Source organism: Durio zibethinus, chromosome 28 (assembly GCF_047325235.1).
Source record: "Durio zibethinus cultivar Kanyao isolate XHJ-2024 chromosome 28, ASM4732523v1, whole genome shotgun sequence".
NCBI classification, from domain to species: domain Eukaryota; kingdom Viridiplantae; phylum Streptophyta; class Magnoliopsida; order Malvales; family Malvaceae; genus Durio; species Durio zibethinus.
This window is the reverse complement of record NC_143189.1, coordinates 13678750-13696895: the sequence shown is the minus strand read 5'-3', so window position 1 is coordinate 13696895 and position 18146 is coordinate 13678750. Positions and strand designations below refer to the sequence as shown.

The following is an 18146-nucleotide window of genomic DNA, read 5'->3' as shown; positions in this document are numbered from 1 at the left end:
TTTTTTTTAAGGGTTACATTAGTTAATAGATTAATAGTTATTATGTTAGAGATTCTTAAATTGTTTGTAACATATTAAATACTTCATTAAAAAATTATATGTATTATATTGAATATTTTATTATAGTTCAAAGATTGTGATATTATTTTTAATTTAAAAAGGGTTAAATACAAAAATAATTTTTATATTATACACCTTCTGCCAGTTTGGTATATATAATAACCACATACTAAATTTTATATCCTATAACTTTTGTGATTGTATGAAAGGCAAAAAGAAAAAGAATTATGTTACATTATAGTTTTGAATCTTTTTAAGCAACTCATCTTTATCAAAAACAATTTTGTTTCATCTACTTTAACCTCATAATTTCTTATTATTTGCATTTATGTTTTTTGTGATCTACCTCTTACAACAACAAATTAAGTTTTATATTAGGGTTGTCTATATGAAAATAAAATCATGTTCAAGAAATAAAATTTACAATTAGTACCTAAATTTTTCTTCCATCATACATTTTGATATTTTGGTTAGTTAAGTTGCTAGCATCTCATTAACACCTTTTAAAACTATGAAATATGTCAAAAACGTCCGGTTATCACCACAACATCATTTTCACATCAACATTATTAAAAAAATCCAAAATTCTAACAAATTTTTTTAAAAAATTTAAAAAATCCAAAAAAAAATTAGTAGTTAAAAACCTCAAAAAATTAAAATTAAAAACTAAATAATTTTGAAAAAATAAAAAATTCAAACAATTTCCAAAATTCCAAAAAAAATAAAAAATCTTGAAATTTTGAAAAAATTCAATAAATTTTTAAAGTTCCAAATATTCAAAAAAAAGAAAAAATCTGAAAAAAAATTAATATTCAAAAAATTCTAAGTCAAATTCCTAAAACTACAAAATATTTTAAAATTTTAAAAATAGTAAAAATTAAAAAAAAAAACAAAATCATAAAAATATATATATGACATTTTAAAATTCCTAAAATGTAAAAAAAAAATTCTCAAATTTGTAACAAAAATTATTATAGATTTTTAATAAACAAGAAAACAAATCCTAAAATTTCCAAAAATGAATAATCATAAAAACTCCTAAAATTTCTAAAAATTTTAAAATTTTTAGAAGAGATTCCAAAAAAGGAAAAAAAAACTGAAAATTCTTAAAAAATCTTAAAAGTAATATTTTGAAAAAGAAAAATTCAAGAAAAATCTTAAAAAATATCCCAAGAATTTTTCTTAAAATCTAAAAAAATCCCAAAAAATTTAAAAAATGGGAAAATAATTTTAATTGGAAAAATTTCCAAAAAAAAAAACAAATATGAGAATTTAAAATATAAAAATTAAAAATATTTTAAAAAATTGAAAAAAAAAAAAGCAAAGGGCTAAACTTTAATTTTCATTTTTATATATTGATATTTTCATATTTTCTTATTCAAATTTTGAATTTCTGAAAATTTTTCAATTTTTTACTTTTTTTGTTGAAATTTTTAGGGCATTTTTTTATTTTTCAATTTTTTAAATATTTTAAATATTTTTTAAATACTGCATATTGTTTTTCAATTTTTTCCCTTTTTTTTGTTTTTTAAAAATTTTATGATTCGTTTTTTTTCCTAAACGTTTAAATTTTTTTAAAATTTCCATATTTTTAACTTTTTTGGAATTGTTAAAAACTTTTCCTATTTTTTTTGAATTTTTTTAAAAATTATTTTAGTTTAAAGATTTTGCTTTTAATTTTTTTTTAATTTTTTCACATTTTTGCCTTTTCAATTTTTTTGGAATTTTATTAAATTTTTTTCATTTTTTTAAATTCTTTGTAATTTTAAACATTTTTAGGATATTTATAATTTTTCAGATTTGTTTAAATTTTTTAATTTTTTAGAAAATTGTTTTGTTTTTTCATTTTATTTTTAGATTTTTTTTTGTTTTTAAATTTATTAGTATTTTTTGAAATTTTTAAAATTTTTTCTTTTAAAGTTAACATGGTAATGATGATGTAACGATGATTTGACTTTCATTTCATGTGTCATGATTTTATTAGATATTGATGTATAGATAAGGTAAAAAAACCTGAAATCGACGAATTTCGATTCGATCCGACCTTTTAAGATCGATTTTTTTTTTAAATCGAGTATCGGGTTGGGTCGGGGTCGGGTTTTAGGCAAACCCGACCCTACCCGACCCAATATATATATAAAAATAAATTTTTTAGTTATTTATTTAATTTTATAATTATATATATTTTTTTTATATATATTTAATTTTATATTTATATTAATATTAAAAAAAATATTTTATTAATTTCGGATCGGATCGAATATGATTTTATATAATGTTGGATCAGATCGTGTTCGGATATAAAAATAATAAAAAATTATCGGGTCAGGTTCGAGGCAAGTAAAAACCCATCCCGACCTGACCCGTTGCCATCCCTATTGATGTCAAGTAATATATAGCTTGACTAACAAATTTGGTTCAAAATATCAAAATTTGTGATAGAATGAAAGTTTAGATACTTAATTGTTTAATTTTATTTTATCAAACTAACAAAAAATGTAATACAAAAATAATTTTTGTATTTAACCTTTTAAAAAAATTGCTAACAAATGGATGAGTCAGGTGGTTTCAAAGGTACTGCGTAAATTGTTTCTTTTTTTTAATAATTTTAACCTCATGTATTAAGCTTAAGATTTAAAAGACTATTAATGAATGTTTCAATAGTTTTTGATGACATTCTACCATAGAAAAAGAAATTATTAAATATATTGTCAATATAGCTTTTTAATTTCACAAGTGATAGGCCTAAAGAAATTGTCGTTTCGATTAATTTGGTTGTAAAAATCGCAAAATTGATTGAATTGACTTAATCTTAGACTAAAACTTAACTGATCGAAATATAAGATAAAATCGAGAAAACCAAACCGACTTAATCCAATCTATTTCGTTCAGTTTCATTGGTTTAGCCGGTTCTAAACTTTCCCGGAAGTTCCTTTCCCTATCACGTTATCTTCACTAAAACAATCCAATATCTCATACTCGCTAAAACCCATCTTTTGAAATAAAATCAAAGTCCATTTAGACTTATCCCTTTCTTTCTTATAACTCTAGTGCTTGAAGTAAAGCCAAACACACCAACAACAAACACTAAAGCAACTAAAACAAAAATGGATCTAAGCAGCAAAACATAACCTCTATGCTTAGCTTCATCCCTCCCAACACACAAACCAGGATTGCCTAAAAAGCTATTAATTAATCCAGGATTTTTCAATATGCAATGTCCCACTAAACTTATTGTCACTAAGCAAATTAAGCATTTTAAAAAAAGGGAGAAATGCCTAAAAATAATTTAAAATCCCAAAGTAATAAAAAAGGGAAAATGGCTGAAAATAATTAGAAATCCCAAAAATGAAAGGATCTTACCTTAATGATGAACAATTGACTTGAGTTGCAAAAAAAAGTTCAAAGTGATTATTGTTTGCTGGAGATGAAACAAAAAGCAAATGAAGATTAATATTCTTTTTGTCGACGGTGAGAGGTGAAAGGATAGAGTAGAAATAAAGGTGAGATCTAGTATAGGTGGTTGTCGTTGGTCATTGATTGAGACGTATGGTGTCTAGATCGACTGGCGCAATGGCGAGCGTGAGGGTTTGAGGGAGATAAAGCACGAGGGGAGGGTTGAAGACCGAAAGAGAAAAAGTCAAAGAAAAATTATATAATTAAAAAATGCAATTAATTAAAATATTAATATTAATATTTTTTAGATATTTCAGTTGGTTCGGTTCTTGAATATTAACATCGAAAATTCTATAAAAAATTAAACTTTTTTATTCTAAAAGATAAATTTTATTTTTAAAAATTTTTTACATATTAAAATAATTACCACACGTGAAAAATCACGTGTGCGCCTAAGCAAATTGAGATGATTTTTATTAGTGATGTGACCATTAATAATGATAGGTGCTATTATTTAATTGGATGTTAATTGTATCATTTATCTTTTAAGCACTGAATTAATAAATAAAAAAAATTTCTCTCCATCACATTTGTTTGTTTACTTTTTTTTTTTTACGTCTCAAAATTATGTTCATTTTTTTTACACTTACATATTTTATTTTTCATATTTTAAAATTATTTTCATGAATTTTTTACTTTTTGTAATTAAAAATTATGAAATTTCAAATTTATAAGAAAATAAATTTTATATTATATAGATCAAAGTCAAAAAATTTTCTTTAAACTTTATAAAAATTAATGAAAGATTAATATTATAGAATAGAAAGAGTAATATAAATATTATATTATGCAAGTAAATATATCATATTAAAAAATATTTAAATATGAAATTAAAATTCTATATTATAATAAAATTAAAAATTAAAAATATAATTAAAAAATTATTATAACTATAATTTTAAAAAATTTAATAAAAATTTATATTAATTTATTTTTATTAAAATTAATATTTAAATTTAATTGCTAATATAATAAATTTAATCACGTTATGCTAAAGATGCGATGAAATATAAAGAGACACTAACTCAATCCCATAATTTGAATTAGTACTTAAAAAGGAGTCAAAAGTAAGAACCTGGAAAGAAAACGAAGAAAACGACAGTCGTCACTCGTCAGCCAAAAGGTAAACGCAAAAGGTAACAAATGACAACAACCTCAAAAGTAATTTCCTTTGAAAAAAATTAGTAATTAAGGCCGTCTTAGTATTAGATTTCATTTCATTTAACAGAGTAGCTTCAAATCCTTAGAAAAACAAACCAAATCAACCAATCAAAACTCTATTTTTTTTAAAAGAACATTATTCAAAAATAATTACTGGTAAATAAATATTTTATTGCTAGGTCTATAAATAGGATGGAAGAGGTGGACCAAAAAACCTAATAATAATAAAGGCAAATTGGCGGTAGCCACATTATTAAACTTTTTGTTTTTGATTTTGATTTTGTTTTTGTTTTTGTTTTTTTTTTTTTTTTTTTTTGTTGAGTGAAGAAGCTTCGATTGGTTTTGTTTATGATGCGTCGTTCTGCATCCAAGAAAACGGGTCAACCGAATTCAACCAATCCGATCAATTATTCTCCTTCCGATCTCTTTCGCACCGGTACTTCCCTCATTTTCTTTTTTTTTTCCGAAATTTGTTAGAATCGGCTTTTGCTTTTTTTTTTTTTTCTGAATTTGAATTGCTCTTTGTTTTTGTTGTTTCAGAATTTAGATGTTTGTTAGATTGTTAAAGTTATTTTTTTTTATTGTTTTAATTCTTTGTTTGATTTTTTTCTTTTAAAGTGATCATATTTTGCATAATTCGTGTTCATAATTCAAGATTGTGTATTTTTGGTGGATTTAGTGGATAACGATAAGCCATCAAGAAAAGTTAAGCGGGTAAAAGGATTGAGGTTTTGTTGTGAAATTAATTATAGGAAAAATGTGAAAAGAATTGGAAAATGAAGGAGAAAAATCTTTAGATACAATACGGGAAGAAGAAATCTCTTGTTTGAACTTTGAAGAGAACACAACCTGTTAATTTTAAGGCTAAGTAGTAGCTTGAATGCATTTTTAAGATAGTTAACTCTTAACATATTCGAAAATCGTGGTTTAGTTAGAGAAGTTGAAAATTTTAAGCAAAATCCTTGAGCATAATTGAGAAGAAATTCTGTCTTATTATGACGCTCCTCGTTTCGGGTCAACATAGTGGAAAATCTTCCTCTAATACCACATTTTATAGTGCTATTTGTTTATTGTCTCTAATGACAATTGACACAGGACAGTTTTGGTTTCAGATCGTCCTACAACATAGGCCCTGGTCTAGGTTCAAGTAGAGCTAAACAATTAAAAGTTTTGGTTGAAAAAATACCGATAGGTTCCTTTTGTATGGAAAATAGAAGTGATATTGCCACTATGAGAACCTGAGAAAGTAAGAGTGGTGATAAATTTACTTGGAGGGAAACTGAGAAATCAGAATTGGTTAAAAAGAGCTAAAATAAGTCTAGAAGAAGATCATATCAAATTTCAATTTATGGCTAGCAGATTTTCTGATTAAGGAGCAGAGGATTAGGATTAGTGGTTCTTCATAGGAGTAGGAGCAATTTTGTTTCAACCAAAACAAGGAATAAAGGCAGACCTATACACATGTGGAATTCCTACATCAAATGGGATTGGAACCAAAATATGGTTAAAAAAATATGTATTCAAAAATTTCAAAGAACAAGAAAAAATAGAAAACTCAATCATAAGGGTTCGTTTTAGAACTATATGAACTTTTGTGTTCCAAAATCTGATCTGTTAGCCAAGCATACGCTCCAACCCAGGATGCCAATCATGAAAACCCTAATAATTGGTCCTCAAGGTGCTATTAACCATAGTTTAACTTGGTGTCTCACCAACATGGAATTTACGTAAGCCTACCTTGAAAGACGACATAAAGCTTTTAGTCCTTGCATGAAAGTTGATGCCTCATTCTAGAGTATGTAGTTAGAATGCTTTGACATTATTCTTCATGTTTATTGAATAATCTGTTCTAAGGTTGTGAACTAATGGGTTGACACTTTGAGTTTTATATTTCTCAGCTTCAAGTAAGGCATCTTCAAAAGAGATGGAAAGGATTGACAACCTATTTTATTCTTATGCCAATAGGTCTTCTGGTATGATTGTGTAAGTGCTTAGTGGAATATGCAGTTCAATTTGTGATATTGTAATTTTGTGACTTTGTAATTTTGGTATTTACCTTGAGTAAGGGCCAATAGGTCTTCTGGTGTTTACCTTTGTAATTTTGTAGAATTTCATTGGTACCATATGGATTTTGATAATTACTGATATGTTGCATCTGACCATTTTTCAGATAGTTTTGCATCATAAAATGCTGTAACTATCAGCCAATACTCTCATACTTACAGATCTCATCTTGTTAATTTTTTTTGTAAAACTTTTAGTGATCAAACCATAAGAAATTTTGCTCATTTATCTTTCATATAGATTTTAGGGATCCTAGCCCAGTTTGAATATGTGGACTTTTACAAGTATAGTTCAATCTGAATGATATAATTAAGATGAGTTGGGCCACTTCTCTGATGATATCAGGAAGGAAAGGTTGAGCTCATGGTGAATGAAAGTGCAGATGTAGTCTGAAGTTTCAATCTTTTATATCTAATAAATGATATGCCGATTGAGTCTATCCCTTCTATCCCAAAATAAGTTCTTGATTGGACTTTATGTGCACATAAGTGACAGTTTATATGTTTCTTAAATTTCCCACTTTGATTTTCAATGTAACTGATATCAAGTATAAATTTCGAAATTATTTTTGGGAAAGGTTTAAAATTCTTGACAGTTTCAATATTAAGGAAAGATGGTTTCACCATAAACAAGTAAGCTTTAGATTATATCAACTATACTTTCATTTAAGCTGTGATTATAGGATTTATTTTCTCTACGAAATGTTGTAATGAAGGGTAACTTTTTTCTATGTGGTATACAGTGCTGGTTTTCTGCTTAGAAAAACTTAAGAGTGTAATTTTTGCTTGTATCAGTTTCTAGAATGATTGGATGATTAGCTACTACAAAAGCTAACAATTCTAGCTAACTGGTTTTTTGCACTAGCTAAGTCCCCATGTTCCTTGGTTCAATAGTGAGTGCTGAATATGGGTATGTTTCCAACAAGGATATGTTCCATTTTTTCTAAGTTTTCCCTTGGAAGGTTGGAACTCTGTACTTATGCCCATTAGGAAACTGAAGAGTTAGAGCAACATAGATTTGAAGTACCCAGATAATAATGGAATAAGTTCAAGGGGTGGGTCTTGCTCTAAAATGTAGTTAACTTTACTCTCTAAATCCTTAATACTGTGGAAAGACTCTCATTGCAAAGCTAAAATAAGGATGCTGAAAATTGAATTACGATTTTTATATTTTATAAAGTGATGGGCATTAAAAATGAGCATAATCATTATAGAAACTAATGTACTTCTTGACTATTTTGAAATGCATTTAATAGTATGATACATTATTTGAACAGCCCAGAAGGGATTGAAACTCTATGTTCCGATATGGAAGTCGATCACACAGATGTTAGGATCTTGATGCTTGCTTGGTAAGTGTAATATAAACTCGTCCGATCACTCATTTTTAACTTTTATCCTAAGCTTTGTGTTGAAACTACATGTGGATGTGTCAGGAAAATGAAAGCAGAAAAACAAGGATACTTTACCCTGGTAAGAATTTTTGTTGTACCATCTCCATTTACTTTTATAATTTTAACTGTTAATGTTATCTATTATATTTTCGTTGAACAAAATTGCTATTAGGTTCCATGCCCTCCAATCCTATTTCTTCTTTGTCTAGGCACAGTCATATAGAATAATCAATAGTTTCCAATCTTTCCTTTTAGGTTGGCTTTAGCATGTGGGCTGTTTGAGGATGTCTAGATTTCTGTTTTTATCTATTGTTTCGTTAATTGTCATTCTTTTGGTCTTAAGTTGAACTAATTTTGATCAGTTTCCAATCTCTGTGATTAAGTCACGATATTTGAGAGTTGTGAAAATACATTAAGCTTTTGCTAAAAGAAAATAATTTTTGTAGATGGTAGTTTCTTTTTTCTTTTTTGTGTGTGTTATGCAGACAGGAGTTTCTTCTTCTTAATACAGCTATGATCCCCATTGAGAGTATCATAATAGCATGGATATAGGTTGGCTGATGCACTATACTGTGTAACTACCAGGGTTTCAAATAGCGTGACATTGCAGTGTAGCGGCTGCTATTTAGCGGCAGCGGCACCCTCTGCCGCCCTATTCTCCCATGATGGGGTTGTGAACAGCGTTCACACTCATAGCAGAGCTTTGTGGCCACAAATAGCGGCATAACGGCCAATAGCGGTTGTATCGGGATGTTACAGCCGCTTTCCATATTTTCCAAATCAAATCACACATTAAACAAAACCAAACCAGAGAAGAAAACGCACCCTAACTTCAAACAATTAAGTCAAAATCCAACAAATTTAAGCCTCAATCAAAGTAAAAAATGAAATTAATTCATGGTAAAAAACAAATACCCATTTTTTGAAATTTGAGTTGTGGATGGTTTGAAGAAAGAGCTCTCATCTAGCCTCCACACCTGTTGACTTTAGGCTGTGCTCTGTGTTGTCTTCTCCAATTTTGACTCTTGAGAGGGATAGATAAATGAGGCATGGCAGATTAAAATCTCTTGAAGGAGAGGCAGTGAGGATCTGAGCAAGACAAGAGGGTGGTTGGTTGTGTTTGGTGACTCTGTTGCAAGATGGGGAAGAAAAGTAGAGACAGAGGAGGAACAAGAAATAGATGAAAATGGGATGGGGATTTGGAAGGCTGAAGACCATGCTCTACTATTGGCAAGAAGAGAAGAAAATGGGTTTGGAATTTACTGAGAATTTGGTTTACAAATTGAAGGCTGATACCGATGTCACGTGGTTTTAAAGACTAAAATTGATATTATTTTTGGGTTTAGGTGAAATGATTGGAGAGAAAAGTAAATATGGAGGGGAAATGAATATTTGGGAAATTTGAAGAGGGATATTAGCTTTTACTTAGTTAATTTAATTTTTATAATTTAATACATGTACAATCATTTAATTCAAAAGAATTAATTTTATTATATAATTTTGATATTATTAAGGCTATGTTTTTTTGTAAGTTTGGTTATGGTTATGTTGCTAATTATTACATTATTTTTGTTAATTAATTATTTAAAATGTTGCACTTGTGTATTTGATTTAATGGTAAAATACAAGTACCTATGTTCAAAGAATTATATTTTAATCCCTTACCCTGATAATCATATCTTATGAAAGAAAATTTAATGTTCATCATCGTTCTTCCTAATAAGATTAAATATGCATAATAACATTCAAGTCCATAAATTCAATAATATATTAATGAATATGTTAGATATACTTATTAATTTATGATTTGTAACTAAAAATTTTATTTTAACATATAAATGAAAGAATTAAAATGTCATAAATTACTTTAAATATCATAAATAAATGTTATTATGACTATAATAATTTTTTAGTTCATTTATGATAAATTGTGTAAAATAGAAAAAAATTCACGAGCATAATGAGCGCAACTAATGCTATTTTATCCGTTAGATCCGCAGCTGCAATAAATGTGACATGACCAAAAATGTGGCCGTGACCACAATTTACTGGTTCCTTAAATCCCAAGCTCTCTCTTATTATATATTTGTATATATATTTGTATATCTTTGTACATGTTTGTAGTTAAATTATCAGTTGAAAATAACATTTGAATCTTATCTTTATAGGAGGAATGGCGAAGAGGATTAAAAGCACTAAGAGCTGACACTGTAAGTAAATTAAGGAAGGCACTCCCAGAGCTAGAGAAAGAGGTAGAAAGTTCTGAACTGCTTGATATCTGAAAGCATATTTCATATTCAATAGATTTGTTTCATATGAATGATAATTGTGGTGGAAAAGTCTGTAATAGTGCTGATATTCTCTTTTCATATCGTATAGGTCAGGAGACCATCAAACTTTGTGGATTTCTATTCCTATTCATTCCGCTATTGCCTGACAGGTATTGTGATAATATTGTGGCATTTAGTTTGGATGTCTAAACACCTCTATCTTTTTTCCTGATTGAGCTCCTGCTTACTTTCTCTAATTTACTTCTGCAGAGGAGAAACAAAAGAGTATAGATATAGAGAGCATATGTCAATTGCTGGATCTTGTTTTAGGGTCCCAATTCCATGCACAGGTTGACTATTTTATTGAGTATTTGAAGGTGGGTTGCAACAATTATTTCATTTTATCTCAGAGATTGCAGATATTTATGCTTTATGTTCTTAATTTCCTGGATGTTATTGTTTGTACATGCACATCTTCATCTGTTATTATGGGAAATGAGTTTCTTTCAGTTTTTAGCTGTTAGGATTCTGTAGTATATATGTTAAAAATTCTATGTAGTCTATTTTCAGATTGAGGCACATTGCTATAGTAATGGGCTTTTCAAAATATCTGGTAGAAATAGGGTTACTCTCCTGACTTAAATGTTTAATCTTTTAACTCAAAAGGTTTTATAAATGAATATAACAACTTGATGGGCTAGATTACAGAGCGAAGTTGCCCATTTCTAATTTTGTGTAATATTTCTAAACTACCGTTCTATCCAAATCTCAAACAAGAGGAAGAGAAAAATATGCCTCACTATGCTTGTGTTGTTAATGCAGATTCAGAGTGATTATAAGGTCATAAACATGGATCAATGGATGGGCTTTTTCCGATTCTGCAATGAGGTGCATCAAAGTTTATCCTTGCTATGGAATTTTCTATTGTGCTCCCCAAGTTTAGATACACCATTATAAAAAATTACAGTCAGTTGTTAGATCTTTGCATTTCACAAGTATGCTCACACAGACAGGCACTTAATGAAAATTAAAAAATTCTGAAGTGACTTACAGAATTGTACTTATATCTTTCAAATAACATAGTTCGTGGTCAAGGGGTAGCCGAGAATTTGATGCCATTCTCACTGCTTCCATAGGTGAAGATATAATAGTAATTGGTAGCGTGTGGTAGAATCCCCATGGCATATTTGTAGACTAAGATTAGAGGGAAGACTGAAGGAGTGCCCTCACTTCCTGCATGTTGTGGTTGTTATTGGCTTCTTTATTGTGAGACTTTTATTGGTCTCTTTTCTTTTTTTTTTTCTATAATTTTGTGCAATTATTTTTCATTGATAAAAGTACGTATATTTTTGGGCTGGAAGTGATTTCTAATCTTGGCTTACTTTTTTCTTTAGTAGTTAAAATTTCATGTTCTTGCAAATATGGAATGAAAAGTTGACGACACAGAGAGGGACTTTGTTTGGCATAAAAATGAGGACAATATAAATAATAGGAAAACAGAAGGTGAGGCTCTGCCTCCACCACCATCGTAACTGTTGATCTTTGCAGTTCTATACAACAAATTATGGGTCATTGCAAAGTACAATTCAATTGTCAATTTGGACATTACAGTGATTATTTATTTATTTATTTATATATATATATATCATCAGAACAGATAAGGACAAGAAATGAAAAGGATATAATCTTGTAGTTCTAATGAAAAATTCTCGTGCATCTTGTACACTTTATTGCTACTTGAATCTTGCACATTATTTGGCATAATAACCTAATTATCAGCCATTGGTCTTGTTTGCATTCCACCTTATGTTGATAATTCATCAAGCACTTACCTGTTTCCCTTCTTTGATATTTTAACAGATAAGTTTCCCAGACCATAGTAATTATAATCCAGACCTCGCTTGGCCGTTGATCCTGGACAACTTTGTAGAGTGGATGCAGGCGAAGCAGAGCTAAAGTCTTATTTGGTTTGTCAACTTGATTCTCAGCTGTAAACTCCATATGTATCAAAGCAGGTGCTTTTTAAAGTTTAACCCCTCCATTTCTTTGTTCCCTTTTTCTAGAGCCTTAAGTGATTTTATTATTACTTTTTTAAGGCATCAGTAAGTCAATTTGAAAGATTGTCCCAGTGTGACATTCTTTAATCAAAATTATTGTGAATAATCTGTTGTCAGGAATATTCGAATTGCGGTACCATGCTTCTCCAGCTGCCTTTTATATCTTTTTTCTTCAAAATATAGATGTCTTCTCCGAAGCTTACCTCCAAAATTACTTCTTGTTACAAATATGCTGGAGATGGTCTCAATATATTGAATTGTATTTCTGTTGTAGCGCCCATCATTAATCCTTCTAACTTTGCCCAACTGGATTTCTTATAGTAATTTGTTTGGATCTTCAAAGTAGTTGGATTGGAATGTTTTATTATGAACAAAACTGTTTATCAGATTACAGAGGTGTTAGGTTTGTCTGGGTTTTCTTCGGATTTGTCTCGTTTATATAAATTCAGCCATGTTTTCGAAGAAGGTATTTTGTCTTGCATAGAATATCTTGGCCGAAATAGCACCAATTTAGTACATGGTAAAATCTTCCTGCAACTGGTTCCTGTGTCTCCCCAGTCTGTTGTGACAGGTATGGGCTTCATTGTAGGCATGCCTGAGCAAATGATGTGAATTGTGAAGCACCTGCAACCATTGAGGATGGTCCTTAGATGGATGGATTGTAGCAACATTTCTCGTTATCATGTCATCCACTCGTTAGCTATGTCAAAACCATCCTCATTTTCTAAGGTATATCATGATCACTGCTATTGATGTGCCTATGTCGGACAGTGGATAGCAATCTCCAATGGTTGTGATCCCTTTTCTGATTCAGCTCTGCCAATATTTTTGCATGAAAAATGCCTGAGAAGCAGTTGTCTCGCATGCTTATTCCTTGATAAGATTTATGCTTGATAGTTACATATCATGCCTGTGAAAAGGACCTCAGATCTGTCATGGATAATTGAAGTTTAGGTAACCATTTGGCAGGGGGATCCACTTTTTGAGGTAAATTGAAAATTAAGAAAATTTGAAGAAAAATTAGTAAATCTGTTATTTTTTTTAATACAATTACAAGTGGACGGGGAAAAAAATCTTGAATCTGCCTTTGCCCTTTGGCGCATATAATTTGGTATGCTTTGCTTGTGACCGTATGTCTGCTTGCATGTATCCATTTCCTTTTACGCAGGAATGGTCATGTCCGTAGATCTAAACTTTCATGTTCTACTTGTGCTGCAAAGTTTGATATTGATGTGCTTCATGACGTTTAAATGAAAAGAAAGAGTGGACATCTCTTTTGGAGCATTTGGGTGGTTGGAATTTTTTAAGGCTGCATTTTCTTCCTAGACAACTAACAGTCAAGCAGAAATCATAGTGCGAAAAAAGTAACTCATTAGATCCTACGCATGTTTCGGCTGTTTGTGAGGAGGCTCTACATATGCTATAAAGTTAATGTTTTCCCTTACAAAAAAAGCTTAACCAGAGACTAATGGCCAATTGGAGGAATCTTTCTTTTTTGGAATTGAATTTAGCCCTAATTGTAGCTGTTTGCTGGTATTAGTTTTGCCAACATTTGTTTGATCTTTGGTTTCGAAGAGTAATGCTACAGTAGCACTGAAGTAAAACAGTTATCCATCAATTATGGAAGCGTGCAATGGTAGATTACTGTTTTCTGGATTTTCTTTTATTATTATTATTATTATTTACTTACTGTAAAATTCATTTGGTATCTAAAAATGATGAAAAGACTACTTTTAATAAGAATTTGCATTTTTTATTTTAATCCAATAAGGTCCCGAAGGCCAAAGCCAATAGCTTAATGTGATCTTAATACCAGAGGTTAATGTTAGGGCACTAGCACAGAATATGAGGTGTGGGGCTCAAATTGGTATTTGATGAGCTTCCATTGGCTCTTCCTTGGGAAATTTGTAATTGAACTTCATTAATAAAATTTTTCTAGCTTAAAAATAAAAAATGTGATCTTAGCTCATACTTGAAGAAATGAGCAAATTATGTGCCAACTTCATGATTGGCACTTTAGAAAGATGATCCCAACCTTTAATGATGCTCCACTAGCCATCCACTGACTTTTTTTCAAAAGAAAAACAAAGAGTTTTATCATAGAATCATAATTTATGTATCTATATATGTTTATTTTGTATTTAGCACATAATAAAATATAAAAATTAATATATCATAATTTATATTGATATATTAAAAATAAATTATTTTTTTATTTTTAACAAATTCATATATAATTTTTTAAAAACTTGAAATTGTATTATTTTTATATATTTTTTTTATTATTTTTATATCATATTACAATATAATATTTTAACATATTAAATTTATTTACAGACAAAAATGGACCAGTCTGACTAAGCACCCACACCTAAGCAATAAAAATCACTGCATTCTTGATGGTCAATGATTCCAAAGTAGAATATGGGTCTTGGGATGCTATACATTCGAGAGAACTAAAGTTTGGTAACATATGCTTTGGGAAAAAGTTAAACGACCAAGAATAGCCATAAAAAATGCAAAAAACAATAAAGAAATGAAAAGTGCTTTGTCATCAATGAGTCAAAATGTTGCTTTCAGTTTTGAGCAGGATCTAAGTTCAACGTATATGGAATAATGGCTAAGTGTTTAATTTGGTATTAAATGTTTGGGTCGTTGCTCAATTTAAAATTAAATATTTTAATTTATATAAATAAAAATCAAATGTTATTAATTTTTTTACAATATAAGATTTTTTTAATGGAAATTAGAATATGCATGATGTATGTCGTTAAGTTTAACAACCATTACAAATAAATATGATATGAAATTAAGTTGCTCACATGAAATGACAAATGGAAAGGCTGTGTTGATCTCACTATTTGTTTAAGCTTTCAAATCAATCGCTTGACCTTCAAAGATCACTTTCTTTATCTCATCTGATGGCTACCATTAATAAAAATAAATCAATCAATCAAAAAACTAATATACCAACAAAAAAAAAATTTGATGAGAGTGGGTGGAATGAGCTACGGAGGTGGTAGAATCAAGGTAATTAGTCTCAGACCAAATGAGAAGACTTGTTGTGAAAATGAGTTGTTTTTCTAACTGAAGTGCTCATCTCCATTTTGTTTGGATTTTCTCTAATTTCACTATCAAAACTATCCAAAAAAAAAAAAATGCTTCCTATTCAAATAAAATGAAAAAGGAAAGCATCTGATTCCTAGTTGTACTCTTTGTTTACAACAACAAAAAAGGTAATGTTTTGCAACGACAAAGAAATTGTAACAACAAAGAAGGTAGTGTTTTGTAACAACAAAAAAAAAACAATGTTTTTAGAGCTTTGAATAGTGAAAAGAAAATGGGATCTTAGAGAAAGAGAAACATGCAAATGATGATTCAAAGCAAATTTACTCTAGGTTTGAGTTTTTTGGTTTTTTAGTTTAGGTTTTTTGGTTTTTTTTTTAATTATCAACGATTTTCTTAAAAATGACCTACAATTAGTTATTTAGGTCTTTAAACTCCACAAAATTCATCTCATATTCATTTTGTTTATGAGTTTCTTAATTTTGTAGTGCAAATAGAAGCAGGTCTTTTGATTTTACAGTGTAAAGAAAGATGGTTTTTGGTTTAAGCAATTAGTTTTTTGGATTTTCAAGTTTCAGCAATTAGTTCTTTTGATTTTGTAGTGCAAAGATGAGCAACCTAAATAACACGTCCAAGACATCTGTTTTGCCAACCTCATCCACTTAGAAGCCACGCAGTACTTATCACTTCCTTTGTTGCTCGTTTTTCGTGGGGGCTTAATGTTTTTTGGGTTTAGATTTTCATTGCTGAATTGATTTTTTACTATTTGAAAAACAAGCTAGATTCTATGATAATTGTGTTGAATTTTGAACTTTGAGATTGAAAATTATAGACATAAGCTTGAATATTATAAGATTTTTAAGTGTATTTAGAATTTTTAGTGCAAATAATAGAAAGAGGATAAAAATTTTAGTTCAAATGAAGAGGTTTGAAGATATTAACTGGATCTAAATAAAAAAAAAGCCACATCATCATTATACTAGACTTCTCACGCTATATAACGGTGTATGTCTTTCACATCACAGTTCCTATTAAAAAAAATCATATATTGCAACAAATTGATAATGTTTAATCTTTATTTGTACAAATTAAAATGTTTAGTCTTGAATTGAGCAACAACCTAAACATTTAATCCCAAATTTAGTATTTAGCCCCGAATAATTTTAAAAAAAGCTTAATATAAGCATGAGCATTGTAGGTAATAATTGAACACAATGTCGATCAAAAGTGAATAAAATATAAATCACATTTCGTAAGAGTTGAAATGAGAGAATTCAACAATGTATACATTTCATCTTGCAACAAATGGAAACCCCAATTGCCCTATTTAGGACTATGATTTTCCTTGAAAGAAAAACTTATATTTTTAAAAAGGTACATTACTCATAGACTTCTAATGGAAATTACTTTGCTTTTGTTACTCTTAATTTTTTTTTTATTTATAATTTTTACATATTAAAAAAATTTAAGAAAAGAGAATTGAAATCTCGAATCTTATCCTTTTTAAAAGGAAAAAATTTGGAGTGCATGTTAGAAACTATCTTAGCTCATGTTAGTAGGTTTCTCTTAAGCAAAGGATTTTTTTTATCTTTCTTGACAGTTTTCTTGATATATTCTTATTAGATTCTTGGTAAATTTATCATTTTCTCTAGACTTTCATAAGATTTTGTCTATTCGTTTGTTTATTGTACTATTGGGAGATTGGTTGGAAAAAAAAAAGGATTAATTGAGATGAGTCAAAAGCAACAAACCTTAAAATTGTGATCTCTATTGATCGATGGAGCAGAGCATAAGGGATCTAGCATGAAAAGAGCAAGTAGTTAAAATATTATGAAGATTAATGATGTTGGGACAAAAATGCTAGGACAAAGTATTATGGATTGGAGACATTTATTTTAGACACCTTATTTTATCCGGGATCTAAACCAGTTGGTTCTGAGTCCACTCCAAGTTCAATTATCCAATTTTTTACATTTTTTTCATGTTTTTATTTTTACTTTTATTTTATTTATCTATATATATATATCTTGTTTATCTTATTTATTGTTTTTAATCTTTTCTTTATCTGATTTTAAATTTTTACTGTGGTATATCTTTAATTTCATTTTCATTTATCTTTGACAATATTCATTAATATTTTTTTATATTCCTCTCATTTTTATCTTGTTCTTTCAAAAAAAAAAAAGAGATAATTAAAAAAAACCAAAGGGCCGAGGATAAATTGATAGGAACTGGTAATAATCAGTGATGGAATTGGGGAGAGGAATGAGATAACTAACAATTTATGTTTTTAAAATTAAAATTGAATAAAAGACTTTTTTTAGATAAATTCTATTGGTAATAGAATTGTTTCTAAAAGAGTCAATTCTTGATTAAATTTAGAACATTGATCACATTTGAACTCTTCCCTATAAAAAGACATGCAATCAACAATGAAAATATAGCAACAACAACAAATACACAACAACAATTAGAGTAATACAAAAATTTGAGAGAAAAAATAAATGAAGAAGTTTCTGACAGAATATGTTTTTGGAAATTTTGGGAAGTTTTGAGTTTTGATATTGCTATTTAAGTGTTCAAGAAGTTAGAAAATCCAAATTGGTGTTTTTTGGCCTT

The 18146-nt window shown here is 28.8% G+C and overlaps 1 protein-coding gene across 4 annotated transcripts; it reads left to right on the top strand.

Moving 5' to 3' along the window:
• Positions 1 to 4620: 4620 nt before the first annotated feature.
• LOC111280821 (uncharacterized) lies at positions 4621 to 12871 on the top strand. 4 transcript variants are annotated; one of them, XM_089757026.1, is made up of 11 exons: positions 4621 to 4639; positions 5005 to 5113; positions 6576 to 6660; positions 8018 to 8092; positions 8177 to 8213; positions 10303 to 10386; positions 10514 to 10574; positions 10675 to 10781; positions 11227 to 11292; positions 12265 to 12419; positions 12579 to 12871. In XM_089757026.1, the coding sequence occupies exons 2-10, from the start codon at positions 5026 to 5028 to the stop codon at positions 12358 to 12360; spliced, it is 699 nt and encodes a 232-aa protein (XP_089613152.1). In that variant the 5' UTR covers positions 4621 to 4639; positions 5005 to 5025; the 3' UTR covers positions 12361 to 12419; positions 12579 to 12871. The 4 variants fall into 4 exon arrangements, with proteins under 4 accessions (XP_089613152.1, XP_089613151.1, XP_089613153.1 ...); XM_089757025.1 differs by having other exon boundaries at positions 4634 to 4652; XM_089757027.1 differs by lacking the exon at positions 4621 to 4639 and adding an exon at positions 4815 to 4833.
• The last annotated feature ends 5275 nt before the right edge of the window (positions 12872 to 18146 follow it).

Coding starts and splice junctions, on each gene's coding strand:
- LOC111280821 (XM_089757026.1), top strand. CDS start 5,026: ATGATGCGTCGTTCTGCATCCAAGAAAACGGGTCAACCGAATTCAACC. Junction 6,661..8,017: donor AGGTCTTCTGGTATGATTGT/GTAAGTGCTTAG, acceptor TTATTTGAACAG/CCCAGAAGGGATTGAAACTC. Junction 8,214..10,302: donor AACAAGGATACTTTACCCTG/GTAAGAATTTTT, acceptor TTATCTTTATAG/GAGGAATGGCGAAGAGGATT.